Here is a 23,299-nt window from a genome sequence, read left to right as displayed (position 1 = left end):
GGAAGAGGGACACATTAAGTGCATTCTTCACTATACATACACAGCAAGGACTAAACTATGCTATAGAGACAACGGGAAAGAGAGGAGGAGTTGAAGATGCTTTGTGTAGAGTTACTGTGAGCTCTGACCCAGTCATTAAGTGATGACAGTAATGATACGCAGTATTTATGAAGTGTGTTTATCCCCATAACCCTGCCATTAACACCAGTGTACTATACATAGAATAGAAAAGTCTGCACTGTAGAGAAAGAGAAACAGAGGGTAGAAAGGAAGGACACATTTAAGTGCTTTACCACATCAGCCTTGTCGAACAACAATGAAAACAATGAATCAATGGAAAATGTAGGAAGAAAAACAGTATGGGGAAGAACTCTGGGGTGTTAACAGCTCTGTAGTGTGAGTGAGTGTGTGTGTGTGTATGGTGTGTCTGACCTGCAGCAGGAGGCCGTAGAGTGCGGTGATGAGGCAGTGGGCCCCGTAGGATCCCAACGGGTGCAGAGAGCTGTCTGTGTCCCCCAGGGGCCTCTGTCCTGCCCTGGGGCCAACACTCACACACAGCACTGGAGACTCCAGGTCAACGTCTAGAACAGCCTGCAGCAGCCTCAGGGAACTAGCTGTGGGGTGGAAGGCGAGGGAGGAGAGGCAGAATGAGGGAAGACAGAGGAACGAGAGGATGTGGAGGGAGAAGGTGTGGGATTCGTGGTGAGGAGAGGGAGAACGTGGGCAGAGAGGGGAGAGGTTGAAAGAGGATTGTCAGGAGACGGGGAGGAAGGAGAAGATGAGCAGAGAGAAAGAGTGTGGGTGGTAAGAGAGAGGAAGGGAGAGACCGGGTTACAGGTCAGTGGGAGATCTGATTAAACACACTGAAACACAGGCCAGGAGCTGGTGGCCATTTGCAGAACCCTTTTGTCAAACACTCATGTACACTGAGATATTAGACCCCTCTAAGGGAGAGAAGAGAAAATTAGAGATAGCAGAAAGAGCGTGGGAGAGCGAGAGAGAAAACAGAGAGAGGGAGGAGGCGGAAGCGGAGGAGAGAGACCGTAGATCACCCTGACAGCCCACTCATACAACAGGGAGACAGAGATACACAACCAGCGGGTCATTTCTATCCCAACTCCTCTGTTGGAGGAAGGAAAACATAACAGAATTAAAGCCTGTGTAACAATGCTGCTTTGCTCTGCTTAGTGTGGTGGAGCGTTGTTACCCAGTAAGAGGCTGCCTGTCTTCCTCTTCCCACAGACCAGGGCCTGCACTGTGCTGCCCAGGTTCAACCTGATGCTTCTATGGACCTTGGGATTCAGAAAGGGAAGAAAATGACAAGACATGATAAGGCAACAACCATAGAACTAGGAATGTAATTTAACAGGATCTCTATGTCAATGACGCTCTCTATTCAACAACACACCGTCATACAGTACAAGACAAAATGTATCGTCTAACATCAAGGTCTCTGATACATTCTGCTTTGAGTGCTGTATTCAATGTGTGTTCCACTGTCAGCTGTAGAGGACAGTGTCTCCCCCCTGGTAAGTCCCCTGCTCCTGTCCTCATTCGAGTGTGTTTTGTACTACATTGTGTAGCCTGTGTAAAGGTCTTCATAAGGGTTAGCGTGACAGAACAACCTGAGCTGAATGAGTGTGCTGCAGGGTGACGAGAGAGGACAGGAGCAGACGAGAGCAGCACAGCAGGGCAGACGGAGGAGAGAGGGAAGAGGAGAGGTCCAGCGTAGCCTGTAGTTGGTCCATCAGCCCGGCGTTACACAGCAGCATGGACACAGCTGGGGAGGGAAAAAACAAAAAGATCACACTCAAGACATTATCCAATATATAAAACATACTACCAATTTAATGTGTGAGTGTGTTGTGTGCCCTTGTGAATGGCACCGACTGGTTCTGTACAAGTATGTGCCTCTCTTACAGGCCAGACGGCACAACGCAATCTGTGTCTCTGGGGGACTGTGTGTGTGAGAGAGAGAGAGGCAGGTGGCAGCGTGTATGAAGGCTGCTCGCTGTGCTGCACTTAATGAGAAGGACATGGTGGCAGACTAAGTTTGTCACCTCTGTCAGTGCAGTGAGAGGGTGACAGGCGCAGACAGCAGTACAGGTAGCTGAAGGCTGGCAGCAGACACTCCATGTTGGAGGCTTGCAGCTTCCCTGCCAGGTTACTCACTGGAACGCGCCCATAGTAAGACAGGAGACAAAATAAGACATCCGACAGAATACAAGATCAGAACATCTATAGTCAGAAGAAAGCCGACATGTTATTGATACTTAAATACTACTTTCATCTACAAATTCAGCTTATGCTTATGTCATATGCTTTGTTGATGCGAGCAAAAACCCTAAGGCATTTAAATATCGATTGAACTGATATTGAATGTAGAGTGAGTACAGCGTGAGTACAGCGAGAAGTAGTGGACAAGTTATGACGTCAGACCAAAGCTATAGATCTGAGTGAATTATGCATGGCTGACTCCTTTTGACCCTGTGACCTCACCGTGGTAGAGCAGTTTGAAGTGGATGCCGTCCATCTCATTCTCAGTGGAGCCACTGGTCTGCATCAGGCACAGCAACCTCAGGACCAGAGGGAGAGAGCCCACGGCTAAAGAGATTGGGAAAGGATAAGGGGGAGAAATAATTAACGAGAGAAAGAGATGAAAGAGCAAGAAAGAGGCCAAAACACTAATTTCCATACTCCCTTGGCTGCATTTGATTTACATTAGATAGTCAGGAAAGATGCCCAGGGTCCCTGCTCATCTGCGTGAACACGCCTTAGGCATGCTGCAAGGAGGCATGAGGACTGCAGATGTGGCCAGGGCAATAAATTGCAATGTCTGTACTGTGAGGAGCCTATGACAGCGCTACAGGGAGACAGGACAGACAGCCAGCTGATAGTCCTCGTAGTGGCAGACCACGTGTAACAACACCTGCACAGGATCGGTACATTCGAACATCACACCTGGGGACAGGTACAGGATGGCAACAACAACTGCCCGAGTTACACCATGAACGCACAATCCCTTCATCAGTGCTGACTGTCCGCAATTGGCTGAGAGCTTGTAGACCTGTTGTAAGGCAGGTCCTCACCAGACATCACCGGCAACAACGTCGCTTATGGACACAAACCCACCGTTGCTGGACCAGACAGGACTGGCAAAAGTGCTCTTCACCCTAAGAATCGCAGTTTTGTCTCACCAGGGGTGATGGTCAGATTCTCATGTATCGTCGAAGGAATGAGCTTTACACCGAGGTCTGTACTCTGGAGCGGGATTGATTTGGAGGTGGAGGGTCCGTCATGGTCTGGGGCGGTGTGTCACAGCATCATCGGACTGAGCTTGTCGTCATTGCAGGCAATCTCAACGCTGTGCGTTACAGGGAAGACATCCTCCTCCCTCATGTGGTACCCTTCCTGCAGGCCCATCCTGCTCGTTCTGTGAGTGATTTCCTGCAAGACAGGAATGCCAGTGTTCTGCCATGGCCAGGGAAGAGCCCGGATCTCAATCCCATTGAGCACGTCTGGGACCTGTTGGATCTGAGGGTGAGGTCTAGAGCCATTCCCCCCCCAGAAATGTCCTGGAACTTGCAGGTGTCTTGGTGGGAGAGTGGGGTAACATCTCACAGCAAGAACTGGCAAATCTGGTGCAGTTCATGAGGAAGAGATACACTGCAGTACTTAATGCAGGAGGTGGCCACACTGTTACTTTTGATTTTAACCCCCCCCCCCCCCCCCTTCCCCTTTGTTCAGGGACACATTATTCAATTTCTGTTAGTCACATGTCTGTGGAACTTGTTCAGTTTATGTCTCAGTTGTTGAATCTTGTTATGTTCATACAAATATTTACACATGTTAGTTAAGTTTGCTGAAAATAACCGCAGTTGAGAGAGAGGACGTTTCTTTTTTTGCTGAGTTTATTAGTGAAAATTATATTGTGCAGCGTATTCTAGTGGGAGAGCTGATGGTAACGAGTTGATGGTAACTAGTTAGTTCAACACCCCCAGAGCGGACATATAGTTGTGGTGTGCCTTTGCGCTACAGCAATTAACCTACACAACCTCTATGGGTATCCATCGGCCGGAATGGTTGGCAGGAGAGTGTATGTATGCAGTGTAACCCAGCCTTGATAAAAGCTGTCTGGGATGCTGAGACACTGATGTGACGTGGTCTTGCTGTTTGTGAAGCTGCTCTAGTTAGTCTCTCAATTACTGCCTGCTCCTATAGGAGAGGAATGTCAAAGCACATTTTCTTCTGTTGCACTTGATATCACGCCACAGATTGAAGCCGCTTTGTTCTCCCTGCAACTACACTGAACAAAAATACCAACTGCAACATGTAAAGTGAAAATAGATTAAACCAGAAATGGTCCATACACAGAAAAAGCTTATTTTTCTGAAATGTGTTTACATCCGTGTTAGTAAGCATTTTCCAAAATAATCCATCCACTTGAGAGTTGTGGCATATCAAGAAGCTGATTAAACAGCATGATTATTACACAGGTGCACCTTGTGCTGTGGACAGTAAAAGGTCACTTTTAAATGTGTTGTTTGTCACACAACACAATGCTACAGATGTCTCAAGTGCAGGAATATCCACCCGAGCTGTTGCCAGACAATTGAATGTTCCCTTCTCTACATCGTTTTAAAGAATTTGGCAGTACGTCCATCTGGCTTCACAACCGCAGATCACATGTAACGACGCCAGCCCAGGACCTCCACACCCGGCTTCTCCACTTGCGGGATCGTCTGGGACCAGCCACACGGACAGCTGATGAAACTGAGGAGTATTTCTGTCTGTAATAAAGTCCTTTTGTGGGGACAGTCTGATTGGCTGGTTCTGGCTCCCTAGTGGGTGGGCCTATGCCCTCCCAGGCCCACCCATGGCTGCACCCCTGCCCAGTCATGTGAAATACATAGATTAGGGTCTAATGAATTTATTTAAAATTGACTGATTTCTATATATGAATTGTAACTCAGTAAAATCGTAAAAAATGGTTGCATGTTGCATTTATATTTTTGTTCAGTATACAGTTATCTTTCCCAACTGTATTTGTAACATGAGGATATATGGCTATTATAAAGATAAACTATATATCTAAATAATGGTATATTCTCATTTTTTCTCCTCACCTCCTGTCCCCTGGCTGCTCTCCAGGCCCAGTCTCTGGAGCACCTGTAGCAGAGTGGGTCTGAGTAGGGTACACAAGCCGGCCTTACAGCCCCGCCGGCCCTGCAGGAAACTGCCCAGCACCTCTACAGCACGTTCTGCCAGGGGAGCTTCGCTGGTACACACCATGCCCTACAGACACAGAGAGGCAGGGGTTCATGCAGAGAGCTGGGGTTGGCAAAGAAACAGGATTGTGCCCAGTCTCTGGACAGTACATGGGGTCTCCCTCCCTCACCAGCAAGTTCAGTATGACAGTGGGGCTCTTCTCCAGCAGAGTCAGCAGGGCTGTGTTGTCTGGATCCTGGTTCTGCTCTGACGGGCCCTCTGTCTTCTTACTGTTTGTGTCTGACTGCGGTGTGGCCTGAGCACGGTGGGACAACCACAGCTCCAGGACCCGGGGCCCAAAGTGCTCGGCCAGCTCTGGGTAGCGGAAGAGGAAGTGTAGGAGTGGAGGGTGGTGGGTGTAGAGGGAGGCGAAACTGGGGCTGGAGGACAGGGCCTTGCTGATGCAGTTTAGAGGAGCCTGGACAAGAGATGGGGGGGTGGGGGGGGCAGAGGACTAAAGAATGAGAAAGAAGTCTTACAGGTGCACAACTCTGATGCTTAAGGTCATTTGTTGTGACTTGACTAACAAGAAACAGAGGAGCTATGGCTTTGTACATTCATCAACCACTTAATTTACCAATAAGGTGTTGAGGAATAATGGAGACATGCAGACCCATGTCCTTAATTCCCTTGTGAGTTCCAAATGTCTCTAACAGTCGCCCCTCCTGAGTTTTTTCATGCGCGTGATGTCAGAATGCTTGCACTGTTCCATGTGATTGTTACGCAACAGGACAGTTACCCGCGCTGCCCTCAAAACAAGGCACGCTGCCTGCTAATTATATATAGGCTATGTTTCAACTAGTCAATTTCAAATTATTTTCTAACAAGTTTTATTTTCTAACAGTTTGAATTGAGGTGTGTTCCGCCTCCTCGTTAATTTGCACAATAACTAGCCCATTTCACGGCTGCGGACAATTTATGTTTGAGGCTTTACTGAGCGGACAAACTTCTCTCTTCAACGAGAGCCCAAGCACTTCCCCAGATCATGCATGAACACATTGCGCATCTCTAGTCAAACGTTTCCCTCCAGCACATTTTCTGGCCGCATTGCCTTCATGGTTGCTTTCCTTACAAATTGGACTTTGGTCATGTGTGCGTTCCTATCAAAGTAAGTGGCTTATTTTCTGTATATCCTGTTGTTGTTTCTGCTGTAGCACACCATATGTATGTATGGATCATAATGTAGTTACTGTTTTATTCACGTTTTCAAGTACTGGTGACAAATCATGCATTCTGATTCTTGCATAGATTGTACTGGACACACGTGTGTAAAATACATTTTTGAATGTAGTACTGATTATGATGAGCTGATGCTAAGCTATTTGCCAGCTATGTGTGGCGCCATGTTTGTTGACATCATACAATGCATTCTGGTTGTCACGTAAGCGTCTGTCAGATCAAAGATCTTATAATAAGGAATAGTTCACTCAAATGAATTATGGTGCTTTCAAGACAACTGTAAAATCACGTCAATGATCTTCAGGTCGGAAAGTCGGGGCTCTAGAAAGAGGCCCGAGTTCCCAAGTTGGAATTCCGAGTTGGATGACTGTTTTTTCCAGAGTTTTCAGTTGTCTTGAACACACTGAAGTCTGAGATTTTCCAGTTCCCAGTCGTTTGGGATGCGGCATCAGATTGTAACTTTGGTACCTCAGGGTTGCCAGCTCAGACCCCCTTTTCCAGGGGTTTTATTTTTATTTAGTATAAACTTCCCCCCTGGCGCTCAAGGGCGCCGGGCTCCCAGCATTACGCACTTCTGCCACCATCATTACGCACATCTGTTTCCCTCATCACGCGCATTAGCAATCATTTGGACTCAATCACCTGTTATTTCCTTCCCTATATCCGTCTGTCCTCCAGCCCGGTTCCCCGCTTCCACATTAACGTTCCTATGTTGTTTTGTTCCCGTGTGCTGACGCTGTTTCTGTCTTGTGCCTGGTCTGTTCCTCATTAAATGTTTAACTCCCCGTACCTGCTTCTCGACTCCAGCGTCGGTCCTTACAGAATACGGAAGCCATCAGACAAAGCATCGGGGCGTGCTGTCGTTTCAGTTGGTGGTGACGTTGAGTCCAGGGGCCACTGCCGATGGAACCGGGGGTGCCTAAGTCAGCTCGTTGGGCTACCACGCCCTAGCTGGCTCGTGGGGCTACCACGCCCTAGCTGGCTCGAGAGGTTTCCTTGCCCAGGTTGGCTCGGCAGGCGCTCATCCCACGTCACGCCTCGGCCGGCTCGACAGGCTTTCACGCCTCGGCCGGCTCGCCAGGCTCCCACGCCTCTACCGGTTCGTCAAGGTTTTTACACCCAGCCGGCTTGTACAGCGTCCGTGCCTCGGCCGGCCCATGAGGCTCACCCAGGTGGGACGGCGGGTACTGTCACGCTTGCTCCCGCTCTTCCCCCCTGGTGCTCGAGGGCGCTGGGCTTCCCAGCATTACACACTCCTGCCACCATCATTACGGCCACCTAATTCCCTCGTCACACGCATCAGCGATCATTTGGACTCAATCACCTGTTATTTCCTTCCCTATATCTGTCTGTCCCCCAGCTCTGTTCCTCGCTTCCACATTAACGTTCCTATGTTGTTTTGTTACTCGTGAGCTGAAGCTGTTTCTGTCTTGTCTGTTACTCATTAAATGTTTGACTCCCTGTACCTGCTTCTCGACTCCAGCGTCGGTTCTTACACATAGTAATATTTCCTGCATCATATCCCCCCACAATACTATCCCCCCATTTCTACTCCCATGGACTTGAAAACCCCCCATAAATTAAATTAACCCCCCCCCACAAACTGCCCTAAAATGGTTTCATCCTTATTTAGCTTTCGCGCTACAGTTAGGCTAGGCAGTAGGCTTGTATTTGGTGTGATGATCTGTGAGGTGAAAACATTTGATTTACTTTGTGATTTGTCAAAAACAGTAAACGGCTTGTCAAGTCATGTGCTCCGGTTCTTGTATATACTGTAACAAGTACCTTGACGATTTGTAATATGCTGAAAAGTGGCTAAACTAAGTTCATATTTTTCAGGCAATGAGCGCAGCCATCTTTGACTTTGTGTCTTATAGTGAATGGCATTCTGGGATTAGGGAGTTTTTGCCAAGTCAAACATAAAAAACATGGCTGCCATCATAAAGAATTTAGCTGCTGTCAGCTTAGTTGACACGCATTTATTTTCTAAACAACATTACATTAGTCTCTTGTGCTCACCAGAGATGTGGTACATCAGCACAACCTGTCATTTAGACTGGCTTATGGAATGAGTTTGGCTGTGGATGTGTTCCGTGTGATGTTTGGATGATGAAGTTCGCATTCATCTTTTACAATAAAAAGGTCAAATTGAGGAATAAAGTTTAAGACGTTTATTTTCCATCAGTACCATCAAATATTTAGGTGCTGTTCAGACAACAATGCTGTTAAGATGCGTTTGTTGCGTCATACGTTCTGTTGCTACTGTTCCAATCACATATTTGAGATCGTACGCTGCAGGGAGCACTCATCAACGATCACAAATACGTGATCATACGCGTCAAAGGGTTGAGGACTAGAGTTGTGTTAGCACTGTTGTGGACATAAAAGGGAAAACTCTCTCTCTTTCGGTATCATTAATAACCAGCTTTCAAACAGAAAGGCATATATAGTTGATGTAACTCCATAACCGAGTTCCAAGAATGAAGAGTGTTAGTTGGAGCCTTTTGCACCAAAGTGGGATTCTATTTCATAGACTACAACTTCAGTTAAATACTCCAAGGAATGAACAACCCTTCTGCAATGTATTACATGTTGTTAGAGCGCCAGCAGCCCACTACTATCATCGTATTGAAATGAGTTGACTTACCCAGTCCAGGTCGGGGCTCTTGTCCTGTGTGACAGACAGCAGGTAGAGGGCAGACCTGAGCACACAGGGAGGCAGGGCCGAGTCTCCCTGCTCCTGCACCGAGCACAGCAGAGTCACCACACAGGAGAACACCGTGGAGTCAGGGAGCAGCCTGGTATACACACACACACAAAGTGTTATGGTGCACGAGCACACACACAACGATTGGTGGTGCGGTGATAGGTACAGGAAGTAAATTGTATTGTACAAAACATTATGAACACCATCCTAATATTGGGTTGCACCCTTTTTTCAGAACAGCCTCAATTAGTCGGGGCATGGACTCTACAAGGGGTTGAAAGCGTTCTACAGGGATGCTGGCCCATGTTGACTCCAATGCTTCCCACAGTTGTGTCAAATTGGCTGGATGTCCTTTTGGTAGTGGACCATCCTTGACACACACGGGAAACTGTTGACCATGAAAAACCCAGCAGCGTTACAGTTCTTGACACATTCAAACCAGGGCGCCTGGCACCTACTACCATACCCTGTTCAAAGGCACTTAAATCTTTTGTCTCGCCCTTTGAACCTCTGAATGGCTCACATACACAATCCATGTCAAGGCTTACAAATCCTTCTGTAACCTGTCTCCTCCCCTTCATCTATACTAATAGAAGTGGATTTAACAAGTGACATCAATAAGGGACTGACCAGGTGAATCCAGGTGAAGCTATGTCATGGAACGAGCAGGTGTTCCTAATGTTTTGTACACTCAGTGTATAGACACACATACATAACCCTCCCATGCTATGTAAATCACTGGCCGCAGTAAACAGACATCTTTCAAAGCAATGCCGTGTCGTTAATAACCATACAACTGAGCCAGTGTCTACATGTCCCCAAGTACCTGTCTCCATGCTGCAGGGCCAGGTGCAGCAATGTGAGCAGACAGTACTGAGTCGCCCTGGGGCCGGCAGGGTCACATTGGGGCCCTGGGGACTCACACAGCAGAGCGGGCCACTCACACACACGACAACACAGAGAGGGCAGGCTGGACCTCAACACAGCCTCTATCTCCTCACAGTCTGGGGAACACACACACACACACAGAGAGAACACTGACACCAGCTCTCAGTAGACCTGTTCATTATTGAATTGCATCACAGTCACAAACAGAACATCCACACCACACGTTACCCGGCATAATAAAGTCCAAAGGCCTTCTCCACAGACTTTAAGTGCTACCAAAGAGCTTTACTGTGACGTGAAACCTTAATGCTACTGTGTTTTTCGTGGCTAATGTGTTGTGTCAGTACCTTGTGGGAGGATGCTGGCTGCAGGGTCTGGTTGGGACAGAAGAGACACACTGAGCCTCTGCAGAAAACCACAGCAGGCTGCATTCAGAGCTGGGTTTCTACCGTGAGATGAGAAAGAGTGAGTGTGAAAAAAGAGAGGGAGGGACAACTAAGAAACATAGATGTCTTTTATACACTATACAGTGGCGAGAACAAGTTTTTGATACACTGCCGATTTGGGAGGTTTTCCTACTTACAAAGCATGTAGAGGTACGTAATTTTTTATCATAGGTACACTTCAACTGTGAGAGACAGAATCTAAACCAAAAAAATCCAGAAAATCACATTGTATGATTTTTAAGTAATTAATTAGCATTTTATTGCATGACATAAGTATTTGATACATCAGAAAAGCAGAACTTAATATTTGGTACAGAAACCTTTGTTTGCAATTACAGAGATCATACGTTTCCTGTAGTTCTTGACCAGGTTTGCACACACTGCAGCAGGGATTTTGGCCCACTCCTCCATACAGACCTTCTCCAGATCCTTCAGGTTTCGGGGCTGTCGCTGGGCAATACGGACTTTCAGCTCCCTCCAAAGATTTTCTATTGGGTTCAGGTCTGGAGACTGGCTAGGCCACTCCAGGACCTTGAGATGCTTCTTACGGAGCCACTCCTTAGTTGCCCTGGCTGTGTGTTTTGGGTCGTTGTCATGCTGGAAGAACCAGCCACGACCCATCTTCAATGCTCTTACTGATGGAAAGAGGTTGTTGAGGAGAGGATGGATGGGGCCATATATCGCGAGATCTTGGCCAACAACCTCTTTCCATCAGTAAGAGCATTGAAGATGGGTCGTGCAGTCGACCTGTCCCCTTTGCAGAAAAGCATCCCCAAAGAATGATGATTTTCCATGCTTCACAGTTGGTATGGTGTTCTTGGGGTTGTACTCATCCTTCTTCTTCCTCCAAACACGGCGAGTGGAGTTTAGACCAAAAGGCTCTATTTTTTGTCTCATTAGACCACATGACCTTCTCCCATTCCTCCTCTGGATCATCCAGATGGTCATTGGCAAACTTCAGACGGGCCTGGACATGCGCTGGCTTGAGCAGGGGGACCTTGCGTGCGCTGCAGGATTTTAATCCATGACGGCGTAGTGTGTTACTAATGGTTTTCTTTGAGACTGTGGTCCCAGCTCTCTTCAGGTCATTGACCAGGTCCTGCCGTGTAGTTCTGGGCTGATCCCTCACCTTCCTCATGATCATTTATGCCCCACGAGGTGAGAACTTGCATGGAGCCCCGGACCGAGGGTGATTGACCGTCATCTTGAACTTCTTCCATTTTCTAATAATTGCGCCAACAGTTGTTGCCTTCTCACCAAGCTGCTTGCCTATTGTCCTGTAGCCCATCCCAGCCTTGTGCAGATCTACAATTTTATCCCTGATGTCCTTACACGGCCTTCTGGTATTGGCCTTTGTGGAGAGGTTGGAGTCTGTTTGATTGAGTGTGTGGACAGGTGTCTTTTATACAGGTAACGAGTTCAAACAGGTGCAGTTAATACAGGTAATGAGTGGAGAACAGGAGGGATTCTTAAAGAAAAACTAACAGGTCTGTGAGAGCTGGAATTCTTATTGGTTGGTAGGTGATCAAATACTTTTGTCAAGCAATAAAATGCAAAATATTTGCTTAAAAATCATACAATGTGATTTTCTGGATTTTTGTTTTAGATTCCGTCTCTCACAGTTGAAGTGTACCTATGATAAAAATGACAGACCTCTACATGCTTTGTAAGTAGGAAAACCTGCAAAATCGGCAGTGTATCAAATACTTGTTCTCCCCACTGTATATAATAATGGTATCAAACCTACTCCTGTGTGCAGTAAATGTTCTGACTTAGCATTTCAATTGAGTTAAAAAAAAATATCCAAATGCACTTTGGACTCAGTTTCATTACAGCTCATAGCACAACCACATAGCCAGCCTGGCCTGTGAGCTTCCTCTTCGTCTGCACACAAAACAGACAAGACTGATCCACCGATGAGAGAAGAGCTTTCATGGCCAGACTGAAACCAAGTGACGTGAAAGAAGCTTCTGTATGTCACCTCTCACTTTCCTGGGCACTTTTACTGGGTTCACTCAATAACAAGTCCACACTATAACAGAGCCATTAGCAATTGTCTGTCTGGGGGGGGTGATAGTGGTCTGTGTGTGTGTGTGTGTTCTCAGGTTCTCCTGTTACCGGTTTCCTGCACAGAGGACAGCTTTGTGCTCCAGAGCCAGCCTGAAGAAACCAGAGGATGCTGGAAAGAAGAGAGGAAGAAGAATGGAGGAGGAGACATGGGTCATTTTACCTGGGGGTGAGGAAAACAATGATCCCCCTACCCCCGGACAACATGCCTCACCTAGTTTGGCAGCGAAGAGGGGCATGAGGGAGGGTAGAAGGGAGAACTGGTACGACAGGATGGAGAAGAAGTGCTGGAGCATCTGGGCGCTGGGGGCGAGCTCACAATGCCTCTACACACACACACACACACACACACACACACACAGTGTGTGAATGTGTATACACATGGTGCATGAACGTGTGTGTGCTGGGGGCGGGGCTCACTGTGACGGTGGGGATGCAAACAGTGTCACAGCAGTGTAGCAGACACAGACACAGACACTCCAGCGGGTCCTGACCCTGAACCTGCTTGGATGGAGCTGTGAACACATTCTCCTTCAGGCCAGGCTCAGACGAACACTGCTCCACTAGCCTGGAACACACAGACACACATTAAACACACTGGAAATAGGGGGGTGGGGCGGGGGGTAAATGTTATCGGTGACTGCAACAATTGCATTCTGCCTCACTGACCTGCAGGCGGCATGGAAACAGACCAGGGCCTGGAGTAGAAACCCTCCCGCTCTCGAGGCCTGGCTGCTGGGCTCATCTCCTCTGAGGCTCACCTGGAAGAGAGAGTAACAGGGACACAGTCAAGAAACCTTTCCAATGGTGTTTCCTGAAGTGAAGTGGAGTTCCCCCCCCCCCCTTGCTGACACACAAAGGTGAACAGAGACTGACTCACTCGGCACCGTGAGGAGGCAGGTAAGGGCAGCTCAGTGCACCGAGCAATAATGTGTTCCACCAGCTTCTCCAGCTGTTTGTACTGTACTGGGCTGGACTGGTGGTTCACCCTACAGAGACACACAGTACAGAGAGAAAACAACATGTAGCTCATGTTTGTGGTGCTCACAGCCAGCACGCGTCCGTCCGTCCATCCGTCTGTCTGTGTACCTGAGGAGGGCGGTGGCAGCATGGGCTGCCTGTGTTGCCACCTGCAGACTGGGGGAGCAGACTCCAGAGAGCACTGCCTCTGCCACGGCCACAAACCCTGGGGCGCTGGGGAACAGACGCACCCCCGCAGGCTGCCTGGAGAGAGACACACCGATAATAAACAGCTGTGACCTCTCTGTCACAACGCTCCACAGTGATGTTCTGATGTCAGCCACACGGCACCATTAGAGATGTGGTCAGGCAGGCTGTTGCCACAACAACGCTGGACAGCCCAGAGGAACCTGGAAAATCCTCAGAACAACCCACGGCTGTAGGCCGTCATTGTAAATAACAATTTGTTTTTAACTGACTTGCCTAGTTAAATAAAAATTCATTTTAAAATACGAGATACTGTGAATGAGGTCAAAATACCCCTCTCTCTCACACCTTTCTCTAGTGCTTGTTCAGCACTGAGACCAGTCTTGTCACTTTCACTGAACGTAAAGGACAAATTGCGATACATTCACAAAATGTCAAATAGACCAGCTGTTATGTATGAGGTAGACAGACCTGATGCCTCACCTCTCTGCTGTTATGTATGAGGTAGACAGACCTGATGCCTCACCTCTCTGCTGTTATGTATGAGGTAGACAGACCTGATGCCTCACCTCTCTACTGTTATGTATGAGGTAGACAGACCTGATGCCTCACCTCTCTGCTGTTATGTATGAGGTAGACAAACCTGATGCCTCACCTCTCTGCTGTTATGTATGAGGTAGACAGACCTGATGCCTCACCTCTCTGCTGTTATGTATGAGGTAGACAGACCTGATGCCTCACCTCTCTACTGTTATGTATGAGGTAGACAGACCTGATGCCTCACCTCTCTACTGTTATGTATGAGGTAGACAGACCTGATGCCTCACCTCTCTGCTGTTATGTATGAGGTAGACAAACCTGATGCCTCACCTCTCTACTGTTATGTATGAGGTAGACAGACCTGATGCCTCACCTCTCTGCTGTTATGTATGAGGTAGACAGACCTGATGTCTCACCTCTCTACTGTTATGTATGAGGTAGACAGACCTGATGCCTCACCTCTCTGCTGTTATGTATGAGGTAGACAGACCTGATGCCTCACCTCTCTGCTGTTATGTATGAGGTAGACAGACCTGATGCCTCACCTCTCTACTGTTATGTATGAGGTAGACAGACCTGATGCCTCACCTCTCTGCTGTTATGTATGAGGTAGACAGACCTGATGCCTCACCTCTCTACTGTTATGTATGAGGTAGACAGACCCGATGCCTCACCTCTCTACTGTTATGTATGAGGTAGACAGAACTGATGCCTCACCTCTCCAGTATCTCTGTGAGCAGCAGCAGGCCCTGTCTCTGCACCTCCACGTTAGTCAGCCTCAGGGCCTCCTTCAGACTGCGTACCAGAGACTCAATACCTGACACACACACACAAACACACTGTGACTTTTACGTCTTGCTCAGTAATTCTATGATGCCATACTGTGAGTGTGTGTATGTCCTCTTTCTCTCACCGTAGACAGAGTGACACTGAGAGAAGAAGAGCGGGTCCTCAGTGAGCAGCAGCAGACAGCTGTAGACGGACCACAGCAGCACCTCACTGCCACTGTTCAGACGCTCAAACAGAAACTCTGGGAGAGAGAGAATGATGAGACACAGGAGAGAAAGATACGCTCACAGAGTGGCGTCTCAGACATTCAAACAAGTTCTCTCACCGGGTACGTCTGCCTGGATGAAGGAAGCACAGTACTGGCTGGGGGAGTGGACCAGAATAGCAGCCATACACTGAGCACTGGCCACCTGCAATGTCTCATCCCCACACAGCAACAGCTACAACACACACACATTAGTCGTCATGACAATGTCTTCAAACACTGCCGTTTTTTAGACACTCAATGTAATCAGTCAAAGACATCTTCTACTGCTGCTATCACATTTTAACAAAAGATGGTGGTAGAATGGTGAAAACCTTTTTGAGTATGAGTGGCAGTGAGCAGCGCTCCAGGGAGAGGTGGGTGCTGGACTGGGCCTCTTGGTCCTGGTCCAGGCTCTGATCCAGATCAGACCGGATCTGCTCACAGGGGCTGTTCATCAGCACAGACACCACCTCACCCAGCTTCAGCAGCTGCTTCAGGAAGCCTGACGCACAAACAGAAAACACACTTCCATATTCACTGATTCATGCTAAATGTTAGGTTACATGCACATATATGATACTACCGCTTATTATATGGTAATAAGCACCTCCCCCTTACAATATGATGGTTCTCACCCAGGCAGTTGATGGTGAGCTGAGAGGAGCAGGCGTGGGACAGGGTCTGCATCAGCAGCACACACACCCTGTCTCTGAGGGGGGAGGGCAGGGACTGGGCCGCTCCCCCCGCCCCCCACACCCTCTGCCACACGTAGAAGACTGAGGCCTTCAGACTCTCGTCTGGGTAGAGCAGCGTGGAGCACAACCGCTCCAACAGGGGCACTGGGGCGAGAGAGAGCGAGTGAGAGAGAGAGAGAGAGGGAGCGAGAGAGAGAGAGAGGGAGCGAGAGAGAGAGAGAGAGAGGGAGCGAGGAGGGGAGAGAGAGAGCGAGGAGGGGAGAGAGGGAGCGAGGAGGGGAGAGAGGGAGCGAGGAGGGGAGAGAGGGAGCGAGGAGGGGAGAGAGGGAGAGGGAGCGAGGAGGGGAGAGAGGGAGCGAGGAGGGGAGAGAGGGAGGGGGAGCAAGGAGGGGAGAGAGGGAGGGGGAGCGAGGAGGGGAGAGAGGAAGAGAATGAAAAAAGGGAGGTGGGGGGAGAGGAAATGAGACAGACACATACACACAATAAGGCAGAGACAGACAGAACATAAGGGCGATGGCCGATGGGTGAGAAAACAAACAGTGAACAAAGCAGGAACTAAACCCCAGCTACACTCTTGGCTGAGAGTAGCGGTGAACAGACCGTTGTGTGTATAAAGCATGGCATGCTGATACTACACACCAGACTCAGTCAGACACCCTGTTGAATTGAGTTTGTTTAACTTTGACGCAGCCAGCTTGAGCTGCTCATACAAGCCAGCCAGCCTGAGAGTTAAAGGCCCGTCAGACTCCAGAGGCAGCCAGCCAGGAGAGACTCCCGGCTCCAACCAGGTCTGGCTACACCACAATACAAACGGGAGGAGAGAAAGGAGGGAGAAAACACGTCTGCCTGTGCATTTCAACACTATGCAAAGTAATGTAAAGGAAAATAATGACATCAATTCGACAGATGATTAAAAACAAGCTGTGGCTACTATTTGTGAGTTGAGTTCTCTGTGCTGAATAGTTTCTCCCCCTCTACTGTACTCTCTCTCTCCCTCTCGGGGCCTCAGTGCCTGTGTATCAGCTGGGAGGCGTGAGCTCGCTGACAGGCAGGCACCGTCAATAGTGGCAATCCACATGGACTCATGACACCGCGCTGCTTAGACAAAATAGTAAAACACTGAATGTCCACACACACAAAACTATTACAAAGAGGCTGCGGTTCCGGATTTTCTGGAAAAGTTTTGTGGCAAAACATAAAGAGATTTCTGTCGGAAGTTTACATACACCTTAGCCAAATATATTTAACTCAGTTTTTCACAATTCTTGACATTTAATCCTGCAAAAATTACATGTCTTAGGTCAGTTAGGATCACCACTTCATTTTAAGAATGTGAAATGTTAGAATAATAGTAGAGAATGATTTTTCTGCTTTTATTTCTTTCATCACATTCCCAGTGGGTCAGAAGTTTACATACACTCAATTAGTATTTGGTAGCATTGCCTTTAAATTGTTTAACTTGGATCAAACGTTTTGGGTAGCCTTCCACAAGCTTCCCACAATAAGTTGGGTGAATTTTGGCCCATTCCTCCAGACAGAGCTGGTGTAACTGAGTCAGGTTTGTAGGCCTCCTTGCTCGCACACACCTTTTCAGTTCTGCCCACAAATTTTCTATAGGATTGAGGTCAGGGCTTTGTGATGGCCACTCCAATACCTTGACTGTGATGTCCTTAAGCCATTTTGCCACAACATTGAAAGTATGCTTGGGGTCATTGTCCATTTGGAAGACCCATTTGCGACCAAGCTTTCACTTCCTCACTGATGTCTTGAGATGTTGCTTCAATATATCCACATAATTTTATTTCCTCATGATACCATCTATTTTGTGAAGTGCACCAGTCCCTCCTGCAGCGGTTTTGGAGCAGTGGCTTCTTCCTTGCTGAGCGGCCTTTCAGGTTATGTCGATATAGGACTCGTTTTACTGTGGATATAGATACCTTTGTACCTGTTTCCTCCAGCATCTTCACAAGGTCCTTTGCTGTTATTCTGGGATTGATTTGCACATTTCGCACCAAAGTACATTCATCTCTAGGAGACAGAATGCATCTCCTTCCTGAGCGGTATGACGGCTGCGTAGTCCCATGGTGTTTATACTTGCATACTATTGTTGTACAGATGAATGTGGTACCTTCAGGCATTTGGAAATTGCTCCCAAGAATGAACCAGACTTGTGGAGGTCTACCATTTTTTTCTGAGGTCTTGGCTGATTTCTTTTGATTTTCCCATAATGTCAAGCAAAGAGGCACCGAGTTTGAAGGTAGGCCTTGAAATACATCCACAGGTACACCTCCAACTGACTCAAATGATGTCAATTGGCCTATCAGAAGCTTCTAGAGCAATGACATCATTTTCTGGAATGTAAAAGCTGTTTAAAGGCACAGTCAACTTGGTGTATGTAAACTTCTGACCCACTGGAATTGTGATACAGTGAATTATAAGTGAAATAATCTGTATGTAAACAATTGTTGGAAAAATGACTTGTCTCATGCACAAAGTAAATGTCCTAACTGACTTGCCAAAACTATTGTTAACAAGAAATGTGTGGAGTGGTTGAAAAACAAGTTTTAATGACTCCAACCTAAGTGCATGTAAACTTCTGACTTCAACTTTATATCAAACAAAAACCATCGATGTTAAAGTTTAACAAACCATAGAACTCTATGGACAAGTAATACTTTTAACAATTTCCACCAAAGTAGATGTCCTAACCGACTTGCTAAATCTATAGTTTGTTAACAAGAAATTTGTGGAGTGGTAACAAGTTAATGACTCCAACCTAATTGTATGTAAACTTCTGACTTCAACTGTATGTAGCTGCTGCTCACTCTGCTACCTACGTAGCTGTTGCTCAGTGCTCCGCTCACTGCCGCTCCCCCCTCCTTGATTGGCTGCTGCTCAGTGCTCTGCTGCTGCTTCCCCCGCCCCCTTGATCTCCAATGAACGTTGTACACAGAAGACACGGTCGACATGTTACAACTATTGCATTCCATACCCCAGTAGGTTATTAAGCATAAGCACAATTTCATTTAATTTTTTTCAGGGTGGGAATTAGGCTACATACAGCTATTTACATGTTGCACAAAAAATACATGTTCAACATGTTTGTACAAACTTGAGGTCTGTTGTCACAGTATTGCAAACATAAGCATCCGGGGCACTGGGTGATGAAAATGAACTCGCCCATTTTCAGACTCTGGTTACCGGTCGGGATACGAGCTCGGCTGCCTAGATCGTTCGGGTGCCCAGACGTGGAACAGCTGTAGGTAGCTTACTCATGCCGTAGGCAACTAACATTATCACAAAGAGACTAAATAGCAGTTAGAGGGCCTTGTATGTGGTTAAAATGCAGATTGTTTTTTTGCCCCAATGCAAAACTCAAGTGGGGAGTTATACATGCAGCTATATAGGCAGCATATCAAATACGAGCAAGGCACAGACACGCAGTCCAATTAATGTTCCCTTTTCATCATTATTGCAAACATTGGCTATAGCAGGAGGCAGACAGAAGGAGGCAGACAGCAGGAGGCAGGCAGACAGGCAGTCAAAGTAGTAGTGCTGTTTTTCAGCGACTCTGGCTGGTGGCCAAACTATAAAACCAAATTCACAATAACACACACAGCTCACCACCACACAGGCTAAAACCTCTCAATAATATGCCAGCCCCACTTGACTTAAGTTAAGATACAAATGACTAATGGACCAAGTACCTGGTCATTACACAGGTAATGGTGCTAAAAGAAATATGGCAGAGAACGCATTGAGGGTGATCGAAGGTAAACACTCAATAGGTAGCACAAAGGAGATGAAGAGCATTTTAATGTGAGCTTGGTGAGAGATGGTGGAGGTGTGGAACACAGTCTCACCATGGCTGGAGGCCAGGCTCTGTGGCAGGGAAGGAACAGCATCTACCAGCTTCCCCAAGAAGGTGAAGGTGGGCAGGAAACCCCTCACACTGGACTGGTCACACAGCTGGACATGGGACAGAGGAGGTTCTACAATCATTTTCAGACACTTTTGTGTCTAAATTCATACCAACCAATTCAATCTATTCCTAGAATACAGTATGACTTCCTTCCTGTCCGTCTGTCAATGACAGCTAGTCCACAACCCTTCCATTCCCTCCAGTAACAAAGGTGCACCAACTTCTTTATTCCATCGTTTGAATCTAATCAAGTTTCTTCCTAGTAGTGTGAGAGGACTTGTCCACACCTCAGCCCGCTGTTATCATCCCCAGTCAACCCTACAGTCAGCCCTACTAACTGCTGCTTACTCTAGAGTTTATACTGTTTCCCAAGGTGACACAACAACACAGACTACAGAGCCAACATTTCAACTGTTTACCAAACAAGCTGGCTTTACCCAACTGATGTGTGTGTGTGTGTGTGTGTGTGTGTGTGTGTGTGTGTGTGTGTGTGTGTGTGTGTGTGTGTGTGTGTGTCTCTGGTACTAGACCCAGTCATCTGCTGGTGTAAAGATCAAATCCAAATCAAATCAAATGTATTTATATAGCCCTTCTTACATCAGCTGATATCTTAAAGTGCTGTACAGAAACCCAGCCTAAAATCCCAAACAGCAAGCAATGCAGGTGTAGAAGCATGGAGTGTTGGACCGAGAGTGTTGGACTGAGAGAAACATGTTAATATTAACAGACAAAGCCAATAAAGTGATGACCAAAACGGTGGAAAATCCAAGTCTATCGACAAGCTTAGTGTACAAACGATGGGTAGGCATGAGATTCTATCTGGCATTTATTCCTGTCTCTTTGTTTCTGAGTGAATTTGGAACAGAGAGACAGTGATAGACCTGTATGTGTGATATTACTCACTTGTGTGTCTATCTCATCCAGGATATAGCACACATACTGTTCACTCTGTAACTCCAAGAGCAGCTGAACCAGCACTGGACCAAGACACACAGAGAGAGAGAGGGGGGGGTTCCATAACCAACAACACTCTAATTAACAATTCTGCTGAGGCACTCAACAACCTATATCTCTCTTTAACCCAGACTAGGAGAGCCAATGAACCAGGTCATGTTATAGAATGTGCTGACATGAGGTACAAGTTGAGACAATAGTACAAAGATATTATGATTTAGTCAGTAAAGAGTGAGCATTCTCAAGTGGCCGTGTGTATAATCAGGCCATTTAAGCTTTCCTCTTACCCTGTATGGCCTGCTCCAGAGTGGCTGGGTCCTCTACTGTGTGAAGCATCCCTGTATGGAAAACAGAGTCAAATAATGGTAGAGATAAAGCAAGGCTTTGTTTGATTGTGTGTGTGTGCGTGTGTGTATCTTTCTTACCCAGTAAAGATGCTGTGAAATGCAGACAGACCCTGTGGTCCTGCAGTAGCAGCTCCTTCAGAGCCCCAGGACAGCTCTTCAGGATCCCACTGATCCCTGACAGCGCCACAGACTTTCTCACAGACTATTGAAGGGCAAGAGATGTCATTATAATGATAATACATTTTATTTGCGCCTTTCAAGATACCCTGGACACTCAGAGTAAAACAAATGATGGAACCACAGGTGTAGCCAAGTGCATAATAAGGGTTGATGGCAGCTCATGTTAGCTGTTGTAGCAGAAATACCAATATGTGGTTAATAAAACATGTTGAATATTTAGATATCATACCGCAACGTTGTTGCTTTCCATCATCTCAATGACACAAGCGACGCAGATCATCAAGCCGCCCTGGTCCGGGTGACCCATGCGAACACGAACAGACCATTTCGGATCGTGCCTGAAGTGAATCTTTTCATAAATCACGTCCACGCTCGTCATTTCACCCTGAAAATCAATGCAGACCAGAATGGTTTGTTTTATTGTGTAACTGGTCATATTTCAATGTATCTAAAATAAATGTATTGTAACCTACCTTCTTGCCTTTCCTACCGCGGATGCTCGCTAACTTTAGCTAACTTTAGCTTAGCTAGCCGACTGTCACCGGAGATAATTTACTCGTTTTATTTAAACTGCCAGAAAATGGGTCAAAATGAATAGGTTAACGTTGTCTTAAATAACTAACTGCCGCTAAATAATGTTATTACAAACAAAGCGATCAAGTCTACCCAAGTTGCTAGAGAAGTCAGAGATTTAACCTTCTCTAAAGAAAGTCATGTAGCTAACTAGCTACTGATGTTCGCGGCAAAACTGTCAATAGTGAATCATGTGACAGCAAGGCTCATTTCTGGCTCAACCAATTTTTATTTTGTATTATTTTTTACCTTTATTTAACCAGGCAAGTCAGTTAAGAACAAATTCTTATTTTCAATGACGGCCTAGGAACAGTGGGTTAACTGCCTGTTCAGGGGCAGAACGACAGATTTGTACCTTGTCAGCTCGGGGGTTTGAACTTGCAACCTTCCGGTTACTAGTCCAACGCTCTAAACACTAGGCTACCCTGATATTTGGACTGCTACAGAAATAGGTATCTTTATTTCAAGCCGAATTTGAACCTGCGACCAAAAACAAGTGCACTGCCTGTGGCAGTATTGAAGCCAGGAATAAAATACGTTTTTGTCCAACCCAAGCCCACTGCACTGCTGGTGGCCTGTCATAATGGCAGGCTCGGCCGCACGTAACTCCCTGGACCAGAGCGAGTTAGTGATCTGACTCCTGTCAAGGTGATGGAAGAGGGGATTTGGACCTACAACAAAATCACAATCTCTCATTTGCTTTGATCTGAGTGCTCTGATCTGCACAGGCAGATCTTTGAAGCTGGGGTCTGCATTTCTTCAGATGTTCATATCACCATTCATCTTCATACATAGGGCCCATGGGCTGTTGCTCTGAATCATGTCACAGTGTGTGTCTCAGTCTGTGTGATGCTCAGCTTCCTGTCGAAGTGACAGACAAGACTGACGTTGCTTAGAGACACCATAGGTCTGTGACCACCAGCCAAAAAAGACTGAGTGACTAATGTGGAGGCAAAAATAAGAGCCTTCAGAATGTAATACATGGATGGTTCTGTAGAACGGGTTCACAATAACATTTTATCATTGTATTAGCTACTTATTTCACATTTAGTAATATACTTACATTTGCCAATTAGGTTATTGATGCAAAGTAACTGACGAATCTATTAACATTAGCCTTTTGATATGGAGCCACTACTTTATCTACCTTTATCTATCTAGCTGTATAATAATGTTCATTCTGAATTGGTCCATGAATGTAAGCCTCAGCATATGTGAAGGAGAGAGAGAAAGTGAGGGAGAGATGGGAGGGGCGTGAGGTACTAAATTGTATGTTGAGCGTCCCAGCAGCAGGTTCGCTTGACCGTGAGAAGTGAAAATTCATAAAAGG

General features: G+C 46.8%; 1 protein-coding gene across 1 annotated transcript in view; it reads right to left on the bottom strand.

The window, feature by feature from the left end:
* LOC139423968 (meiosis inhibitor protein 1) overlaps window positions 1–21,775 on the bottom strand; it is a 30,745-nt gene extending 8,970 nt beyond the window's left edge. Inside the window, exons 1-26 of the mRNA XM_071175632.1 lie at window positions 21,626–21,775; window positions 21,295–21,418; window positions 21,157–21,207; window positions 20,819–20,892; window positions 19,857–19,962; window positions 15,934–16,137; window positions 15,631–15,800; window positions 15,377–15,491; window positions 15,176–15,292; window positions 14,980–15,079; window positions 13,645–13,779; window positions 13,436–13,544; window positions 13,225–13,316; window positions 12,976–13,123; window positions 12,770–12,881; window positions 12,607–12,667; window positions 10,390–10,487; window positions 9,981–10,158; window positions 9,095–9,245; window positions 5,399–5,686; window positions 5,127–5,295; window positions 2,500–2,604; window positions 2,061–2,171; window positions 1,626–1,780; window positions 1,208–1,292; window positions 433–614 (exon numbers count right to left, since the gene is read on the bottom strand). Of these exons, the coding sequence (XP_071031733.1) occupies window positions 433–614; window positions 1,208–1,292; window positions 1,626–1,780; window positions 2,061–2,171; window positions 2,500–2,604; window positions 5,127–5,295; window positions 5,399–5,686; window positions 9,095–9,245; window positions 9,981–10,158; window positions 10,390–10,487; window positions 12,607–12,667; window positions 12,770–12,881; window positions 12,976–13,123; window positions 13,225–13,316; window positions 13,436–13,544; window positions 13,645–13,779; window positions 14,980–15,079; window positions 15,176–15,292; window positions 15,377–15,491; window positions 15,631–15,800; window positions 15,934–16,137; window positions 19,857–19,962; window positions 20,819–20,892; window positions 21,157–21,207; window positions 21,295–21,418; window positions 21,626–21,775 (3,390 nt within the window). The remainder of the gene's footprint in view (window positions 1–432; window positions 615–1,207; window positions 1,293–1,625; window positions 1,781–2,060; window positions 2,172–2,499; window positions 2,605–5,126; window positions 5,296–5,398; window positions 5,687–9,094; window positions 9,246–9,980; window positions 10,159–10,389; window positions 10,488–12,606; window positions 12,668–12,769; window positions 12,882–12,975; window positions 13,124–13,224; window positions 13,317–13,435; window positions 13,545–13,644; window positions 13,780–14,979; window positions 15,080–15,175; window positions 15,293–15,376; window positions 15,492–15,630; window positions 15,801–15,933; window positions 16,138–19,856; window positions 19,963–20,818; window positions 20,893–21,156; window positions 21,208–21,294; window positions 21,419–21,625) is intronic.
* Between the last annotated feature and the right edge of the window lie 1,524 nt (window positions 21,776–23,299).

Source organism: Oncorhynchus clarkii, chromosome 13, assembly GCF_045791955.1.
Source record: "Oncorhynchus clarkii lewisi isolate Uvic-CL-2024 chromosome 13, UVic_Ocla_1.0, whole genome shotgun sequence".
In the NCBI taxonomy this organism is placed as follows: Eukaryota; Metazoa; Chordata; class Actinopteri; order Salmoniformes; family Salmonidae; genus Oncorhynchus; species Oncorhynchus clarkii.
The sequence above is the reverse complement of the archived record's forward strand: the minus strand, read 5'-3'. Positions and strand labels throughout refer to the sequence as shown.